Source organism: Mercenaria mercenaria, chromosome 3, assembly GCF_021730395.1.
Source record: "Mercenaria mercenaria strain notata chromosome 3, MADL_Memer_1, whole genome shotgun sequence".
NCBI lineage: Eukaryota > Metazoa > Mollusca > Bivalvia > Venerida > Veneridae > Mercenaria > Mercenaria mercenaria.
In genome coordinates this window covers 57,646,541-57,655,619 of record NC_069363.1, presented here as the reverse complement: position 1 = coordinate 57,655,619, position 9,079 = coordinate 57,646,541, and the positions used below count along the sequence as shown (strand labels likewise).

Here is a 9,079-nt window from a genome sequence, read left to right as displayed (position 1 = left end):
TGGCCTAGCCATTTACCAAAAAAGGAAATAAACGTGTATTTAAGTTATCCATATATTCAGATCGGCAGTTCAATCGTTCCTGTCTACTAAGACGACGTTATCTTAACGGAAATAGTTTGCATTTCTTACATTCTTTGTCCTTTATACTTTATAGATATCAAAAGATTTGTTACAAATATCTGTCATATTTGAAGTTCCATAAACCTGGTGTTAATTACCTTATTATAACCCTGTCATGACTTTATACTCGTAGGCACACATATGAATGGGTTTATGTAGAAAAGTTGGGTTAACAATACGAAAACTAATATTTTTAATACTTACATTCTTTATCGTATATATCTATAACCAATAGCCCACATATCTCGAGATCAATTTTCATAATATAGAAATAAAAAAAAAACTGTCTGCAAGGGCTGATTTATTTGAATTATCCTGGAGCAAAAAAAAAGAAATGGTCTTAGCTACAGATTTTCAGGTATATTTGCAAGACCACACAATACAGCAGAGACATCCTTCACGCCGGTCAGAAAGAAGTTTTTTTTTTTTTTTTTTTTTTAACCAAGAAATCAAGAGAAGTCCCAGTATGCGTTTTGACGAATAGACTCGGTGTTGGGGAACTTTAACATTCTGCCCGTCGACAAATTCTCTTCCAACGAATGAACTATCCGGTGACTATGAATGCAGCTCCGCATTTTAACGTTATTTTCAGCTCGATGTCCTACCATATTTCAGCAAAGTCACTGTGTACAAAACCAGGTGTTTTCAAGACACTGACAAACAACAATCCAAATAGAACGTTCTTGATAGATCATTGAACTTATGTAGCATTTAATTTAACTACTAATTTGCCCTTACACAAAGTTGAAACTAAATTGATTAATGTTTAGTGAATAATGACTTAATACTTCAACAGGATGGAATCTATGATTGTTTACTGACTTGTTGGCATGCACAGACACATAAAAACCTGCAGTAAGTATGTTGTTATGCAACCATTCATTCATACTTCATGCAATATAATGAAACACTCCCGGTATGAATATGAGCATGATGATAGTCCCTCTGGGTATAGTAGGTGTTTTCTTCTTCAGAAATCTGTAAAAGATGAATTGTTGCTAGTATAAACATACATGTATATTACTCTCCAAGTAAGTAAATCAGAAAAAAGTCTTTTTAATTCGATAGGCTTTCGTCTATTAATTTGATATATTTCTTACCTGTTTATTTGTTATAAAAAAGTGTGTTGAAGATATTTTGCACTTTGTAGTACAGCCTATGTCTTAACGGGAACCGAAGCCGTACTGTTGCATTGTTAAAAGCTAAACAAACACATGAAACCACCCCAATAAACCGTTATCCCAATATTTTTACTATCACTCGCTTTTTCCTTAGATTCATGAGAACCAGACAGTTAAATGATACAACATGTGTTAAACATTGATATAAGCAATAAATAGAAAAAAAATGCAGTCTCTTTCACTTCAGTGAGTTAAACGCCACAACATTTACATTTAACATAAAACTCGTCTTTTCCCTCACTGTAGTCTGAGGGCGTATCCTGCTGCCTAACATTGTTCCATAGAAATCATTACGAAAACACCTTTCCGAACAACACGCGGGATTTTACGAAGTATACAACGTGATTAATCGGAATATTTTAAGCCAGTGAATGAACTACTACTGGGTGCAGTGAAAATCGTTATATCAGTCATATTGAACCGAGACTTCGTACAAAGCGCATCGTGATATTGGAGCGGATATAACATATATTGCAAAATATAAAAGAGTTTAAAGATACAATCATTAAAGTGTTTATGGATAAAATTATTACAATGAAAGATTACAGAAGGAATATTTCTGTGGACTCTGATACAGACATGTAAGTGCATTTGTTGAATTTTTGAATTTTATACAATTTTATTTAAGATAGCTCTTTGTTTATACGAATATTGAAAGTAATAATGCATTGAAATTCAAACAGTTACAAGTATTAACTTAAAATATATAGATTGATTAGAAAAAAAAACAACTTTATTTTATCTTATAATATTGAAAACTAAAACTAACTAAAGTTTAATAAACTTATTGATCATATCTTGTTGTAAATATTCAGATTATTATTTAATATCTGTTCGGCGTACATGTCTAAATGCACCAATGTAAATATACAAAAGGGTTGGCAAGAAGTAATAATAACATTATCGCGTTTCCCATCCCCTTTAATAAACAGCTTGTATGTTATGAAAAATCTTCATAAGACTTTCTAAGCTATTCCGTATATGAATCTGAACTAATATATATAATATATATAAATATAGCCATTTGATGTTGTTTTATAGGTCTGGTGACGAGTGTACCGATACATTGCAAGATCTTGTCTATATTGCAAACAAAGAAGGTCGGCTTGTGAAAGGTGTATTTGAATCTGCCCATGTTCTTGAATTGTAAGTATTTTAGTAGTTAATCTATTTTACCACAATAATATGTCTTATTATCATAGAATTGAGTGAATAAACGCATTTCATTGAATTCGATTGAATTGAGTAATGTTCTTGAAAATTGAGGACTTTTCTTTCCAAGGATTTTCTCGAGTAAGATATTATACTATCACAGAAAGGTACTCAATTTGTATTATAGAATGTTCTGCAATAAATGCTAAATGATCCAACATATTTAAATTAATTAACGCAGAAATGCAACTGTATTGAGTCAAATTTCCATATTTTGTAATTATTACATGTATAAGAAATTGCCAAACACATTTTGAATAGGACAAAACATTGATATAACAAATTTACTTATTGACTGATTTGCATTTTCAGATGCTCTGAGATCGTTGAATTATGCATTTTGCCGAGAGGTCCAAGTCAGAACATTTCAAATCATATACAGCACAAACTGATAGAGGCATACTGTCTGGAAAACGACATCAAAATCATTGAAATTAATGACTTCAGCAACATGGGTACATGTATGCAAAGGAACAAATCTATTGACTCTAACGGCATTGAATGTGCCCTGGTAACAACTAAACCATTCAGAGAGGAGCTTGAAGCAAACGATAATGATTATCATGACAACAGTGGTTGAAAGTCATTGGATCTTCACAAAGAAATAAAACTAGTGGTAAGCATTTCTTTAATGATCTTACATAGAACACATACAGTTTATGTTATGTAACAGTAAATTAAGAACTAAGCTCTAGCAGAATCGGGTGCCGATTAAAGATTTAACTTTATTTTCATCTTCATTAGTCGTTTAAGTCATGTTTAAACCTGTACATTCATCTGTGTAGTTTTGTATGAATTGCTCTAGCTTTTGACTGTATTGCTACAATGGTATCGTTGAACACTCGGAATTCAGGTTTGGATTCTTATGTATTTTCAGGGAAGCCAAAACCCATCCTACAAAACCATAAACATGTGCAACCATGTTTGAAGACAAGAATCCCTTTACCGACTGGGACAACCAAACATATGGCCAGACAGAAAAAGTGGTGTTGACCACTTTACATCAGACAATGGAAAATGGTCTCTGACAAGAAAAGTATGTCTGGTCATTCACACTCAGGTCAGGTTGATGACACAGAGTTTATTGAGAGGAGAGATACTCATACAAATCAAATCATTACGCATACTATTGGAGATTATTGTAATAGTTGGGACTATATGGTAAATTATAAGACATCATATAGAAACTTTGCTAAATCATTAGCATTAATGGGCATTTTCAACTGTTATCGGAACGTGACTAAATATGTTTTAGACGTTTGTTGATTGACTTTGTTTAGAGACAATGAAATTGATTTTATCTTACCTGGTGAAAATGTAGAACGTATTGACCATACTATGGAGTTACTTCTGCACAAATGGTGTTATGATATCATAAACACTAGAAAACTTGTCCATGTTATTCAGTGATGAAGGACTCTGCAAAGGTTAAAGTGAACATTGCATGTACATGTGTTAATAAGGAACAGTCGACAGCTTTAGTGGAAGCTTCATTCGATGGAATAAATGACTGCAGTATAGTGTTTTGACATCTTTTTGTTAGATATAGTTCAATTGTTGTTATGTAGTACTATGTGTAATTAAGTTGAAAAAGTAAAAGTACAATTTGAAGTTGAATTTGTTACTTATATATATTGGTATCCTAGGGTAAAAGATAATATTAAGCATAACATATATTGATGGTCGTATTTACTTGTAAACTGAAGTACACAATTTTGATGCATGATTTCCTGTATATGAAGTGAGCTGTAGTAAACAGATAGAGCTATGCCCAGATCCAGGAAGAAATAGCCAACGTGCACAAAGTGCATGTATTTCAAGTGCATGCATATTATTTGCCCGAAAACAGGATCAATCCACTTAGCTATACAATTCTTAGTATTCAACATTACAATTGATCTTTCCACGTATACGTAAGAAGTAGAAAGTTACTTCCCAAACAATGGTAAATATGCAGAAGTGTATAATCATTTGAGCCGTGCCATGAGAAAACCAACATAGTGGCTTTGCGACCAGCATGGATCCAGACCAGCCTGCGCATCCGCGCAGTCTGGTCAGGATCCATACTGTTCGCTTTCAAAGCCTATAGCAATTAGAGAAACCGTAAGCGAACAGCATGGATCCTGACCAGACTGCGCGGATGCGCAGGCTGGTCTGGATCCATGCTGGTCGCACACCCACTATGTTGATTTTCTCATGGCACGGCTCATTTCTGATTGAAAACTGAGTAATAATGATTCTGGATGTCCATGTGGTAGTCTACAAAGGCACCATAGTAAAGATTTTATTATATAAGAAGAAGTTGGAGCATAATTCTGTTCATTAAACTTCACAAGTCGGTCATCGGTATACTGTAAACAGCATGGTATTTAAAAAGGCTAAATTTGATACGCTTAAGATATACACTTTTTGTACCATGTTTGAAATTGTTGACTTAAACATAGAACTTACATTGAACTGACCGATATTACAAGGTCATTACAGGACAGTTTGAAAGGTCTCGGTGCAGTACACTACATGAGTAGCTGATAAGCTACAGGATTTAAGCTTCTGTTATTTAAAGATGAATAATACAATTAAAATGTTCTGTCGTCTAGATTATAACCAGAATATGTGGTCAATAAGTACAAAATACCAAATGACATTTGTGTTGATATGTCTCAAACGATAATATAAATGAGCCCTGCCATGAGAAAACCAACATAGTGGCTTTGCGACCAGCATGGATCCAGACCAGCCTGCGCAGTCTGGTCAGGATCCATGCTGTTCGCTTTCAAAGCCTATTGTAATTAGGGAAACCGTTAGCGAACATCATGGATCCTGACCAGACTGTGCGGATGCACAGGCTGGTCTGGATCCATGTTGGTCGCAAAGCCACTGTGTTGGTTTTCTCATGGCACGGCTCAAATGAATATTATAAAGACTATCGCAAAGGTACGGAATAACGAGAGTTCATGTAAAAGTATTCAGTTATCTCACCAATATGCATAACCTTGGAAGACAGGTTACAGTTAGAATTGAAACAGAACAAAAGTGGCTGTCCTAATAAAACTTCTCAGTGAGTGACTTACTAATCTTACAATATTTTCTGCAGGTTACTTGGTACAGAAATAGAGCGTTTTGTATATGTAAATAATAATCTTTATATCGGTAACATAAAGCGTAGTTTCTAGATCACCTATATACTAAAGTAACTTTCGTTGTTGTTCTTCTTTGTCCCGTGACGTAAATTTGCTTCAGAAAAAAGCGAACATGCACAATAAATACAATAAGTTCCTGGATATAAAATGCTCGACATTAAAAAACGGTGTTTATGAAGTAATCACTTGGACGAAAATGGTTGTATAGTGGGTCAGACAGAGTTTTCTGTCGTCGTTCTCTGCAGTGTTTGTGTTATTTACGTTTTCATTTTGTCAAATGTTACAAAATAAGGTCAGCCAGAGTTGAATTGTAGATTATGACTTAGTTACTACACAATACCCGATTTAATCCGAAATAGCTGCGACGTAAAAACAATTTCCCTTGATCAATTACACAACTAGCTATCTGTTGAAATAAATAAAATAATTACAGGTACTCGACAGAATTCAACGACAAAAACACCAAAAATAGCAGTTATTTACTCAACATTTGATGGATTATTTTTTATAACGCCTTCTTGGCAAACAATCTGTATTAAAATATTTCATCTGTTCTTAATCACTGCATCACAAAACGATTGTAATTTAAAAACACCCAGTTCTTGATGCTATCAGTTTGGCGTCAGAAATAACAATGTTTTGTTTGAAAATGCATATTTTAGGTCGCAAGTGACACTAAAATACATGTACCCAATTTAGAAAGTAAGAAGATATAGCATGCAGACAAATATCCATTTGAAAATGTTCTTGGTCGCCGCCTATTGATAATAACATAATGATTGGAAGTCACGCCGCCACAATCATGATGGTACTATATTTAGCTTTCTGTGGTCATATTAACGTTTGAAACCGATAAAGGCGGCTATTAATGTTAAAATTGAGGTCGGTGTTGTTCTGAAAAATAGAGAGAAATACTAAAACACAGAAAAGCAATATGGATCCAAATGCCACGCATCTAACATTTTGACCTTCACCGTATATGACAGTAGGAAAATTTAGTAAGTGAAATGACTGTTAATCATCGGTTTGTTAACCCTTGCCCAGCTAAATTTCTATAATGAACTTGTTCATATTTCAATTTGGACAGTACCATTAACTGTTAAAAGGTGTGCTTACCAAACAGATACTGACTGAATGGCGAACAGTGCAGACCATGATCAGACTGCACGGATGTGCAGGCTGATCTTGGTCAGCACTGGTCGATCCGTGCAGTCTAATCATGGTCTGCACTGGTCGCAAAGGCAGAATCACTTGCCGCAAGCAGGCTAAGGGTTAAGGTTACCAAACGCCATTCTGCAATTTAAAATTTTGCCGACAGGCTTTGTGTTATATAGAGAGAAAATGACACCATTATCTAAGAGCATTATTTCGGACAGATAGACAAACTCTGTGACATCTTGGGTGAATGGCCAGTGTTATATAGTGTATGACCTTTTTTGGCGAACAGCCGGCATTTCAATATGATTTTATTACAATTTCTTGTACATGAATTTGGAAAAAAAAACGGTGAACTAAATGTCTTTATGTTTCAAAACTATGACGTTTGCAAATTGTAAAACAGTTTTATCTTAATCAAGTATAAAGCATGGTCTTATATTGTTAACTTGATTTGTCAGTTTTAAGTCTTCATAAACTGTAATTGCTTAGGTTTTCCTGTCAAAATAGACGATATATGAAATCTATCGTGGTCAGAAACCAACCTTCGTACCCGGAAGGAAACACTATACAATAAACAGGAAAACTGTCCTCTCAAGACAAAATATTTACTCTAGAGAAATACAAAATCTTCATGTTCACTGTATGTTTGTTTTCAAACCACTAACTATAAACAGATAGTGAAAAGGGGAGAGCTGAAATGCCCTTGAACTCGTTTTCTGTTTCTTAGCTTTTTTCGCAACCGTACAGACTCCCATGAGAGGCTCGATCGTATACTGCTGTTCGAGTTTAGTGTGGGTACTAGTTTTCTACTTTCAGTTTGATGTAGAAAAAATATTACATGATAGTCTTGATTCATCCAACCCTCATTTAATTCAGTTTCTTTTCTTGTGGACCGTTCTAATGATATCGAGACCAGCGCTTTCTTCCTGAATGACACCACTGTCTGCTTTACATAATTTTTCAGCTGATTTTGCAAGGTATTATTTCTAAATAGCTATTATTTCAGCAAATTATATATGCCGAATGATTTTCACCATGATCTATAAATTCTCTGATGTTTTAATTTTTAAAATAAAAAATAATTATACTATACAAACATGTTCTACGAATCTGCAGCTCAAAGATACAGTAGCCTCGCAAGGTCACCAAGACAGAACATTTGTATTCATAGTTTTGTAACCTAAAGTTTCATATAAGATTACAACCATTATTTGATTTTGTGTGATTCATAAAAGAGTTATGTCATATAAACACACCACACAGAAGAGACACTTTGCTCATTGAATCACTTCAGTACCACAGTGGTAACAGGTGTGAGGCATTTAAACTTTTTTAACTCGGGGATAGGTTATAACCAGAAATATTTGAAAATGGGTTCAAACTAAAATAAATCATGTACAAAATATGTCATTACCCACTCATTGCAACGGTGGTCATAAACCAGTATAGCAGTGGGCAAAGAAAATACAATATTACGATTTACGATGACTGAAAATAATGATATCATTTAAATCTTTATAATATACTGCATATCGTAGATACTATACTCTGGTAAGTAAATCAATAGAAGGAAGTGACAAATTAAATTGCAAGAAACTGTGCATTTCGGTTGTTGGCGTTTTGCTTCCGCATACTTTAATTACTAGTATTCAATGGGAAATCACCATATTTTTTCTGTTTAAACCAACTAAAATAATTCTAGGAATACTTTACACCTACCTAAAAAATTCGAGTCAGCACAAAAACGTGAGAAAGTTTGTATCAATTAACAAAATTTCACTTAATGTATAATGGCTGAGTCATTAAATAATATCGTGTCAAAAGTGAATAAATTTGGACCATATGCCGCTTTTCGTGGAATTGCACTATGTGTCTCATTGAAAGTCCCGCTGCGGGTGTCTCTACTTGTAAATATTTAATTCTGCTCAACCTTTGACTAGAAGGCGTGGTCGAAGCTTTCATTTCCACTACCCTCAATCAAACGGGCCTGCAACGTTTTCGTTTATTTCATTTTGGCCGAAATGTGGTTCTCCGCTTTTTCTGTTTCAAAGATAAATCAGTACAGGCGTTTAGGTCCGCCTTCATTTCTTTCGGATGTCCAGAGCAAATTGAAGTTTGCATCTTTCCACAACAGAAACTTATGCTCTTGGTTTAAACGAACATTTGGTTGAATATTTACTCGATACTCATACATGGTAAGTTCTTTCTATGTTTGAAAAATACATACATGTAAATCACTTGATGAGTCATAAACCTGTCATATCACCG

General features: G+C 34.3%; 1 protein-coding gene across 1 annotated transcript; it reads left to right on the top strand.

Moving 5' to 3' along the window:
• The first annotated feature begins 1,692 nt into the window (after positions 1–1,692).
• Positions 1,693–4,130, top strand: LOC123525740 (growth arrest and DNA damage-inducible protein GADD45 gamma-like). Its single transcript, XM_053538670.1, has 4 exons — positions 1,693–1,882; positions 2,343–2,447; positions 2,826–3,129; positions 3,391–4,130. Exons 1-3 carry the CDS (start codon positions 1,818–1,820, stop codon positions 3,091–3,093), a joined length of 438 nt encoding a protein of 145 aa, XP_053394645.1. The 5' UTR covers positions 1,693–1,817; the 3' UTR covers positions 3,094–3,129; positions 3,391–4,130.
• The last annotated feature ends 4,949 nt before the right edge of the window (positions 4,131–9,079 follow it).

What these genes read in the sequence shown, in the direction of transcription:
- LOC123525740 (XM_053538670.1), top strand. Translation starts at nt 1,818, where the DNA reads ATGGATAAAATTATTACAATGAAAGATTACAGAAGGAATATTTCTGTG. An exon ending in GTGGACTCTGATACAGACAT is followed by an intron (nt 1,883 to 2,342) that starts GTAAGTGCATTT and finishes GTTGTTTTATAG; the next exon opens with GTCTGGTGACGAGTGTACCG. An exon ending in TCTGCCCATGTTCTTGAATT is followed by an intron (nt 2,448 to 2,825) that starts GTAAGTATTTTA and finishes TTGCATTTTCAG; the next exon opens with ATGCTCTGAGATCGTTGAAT.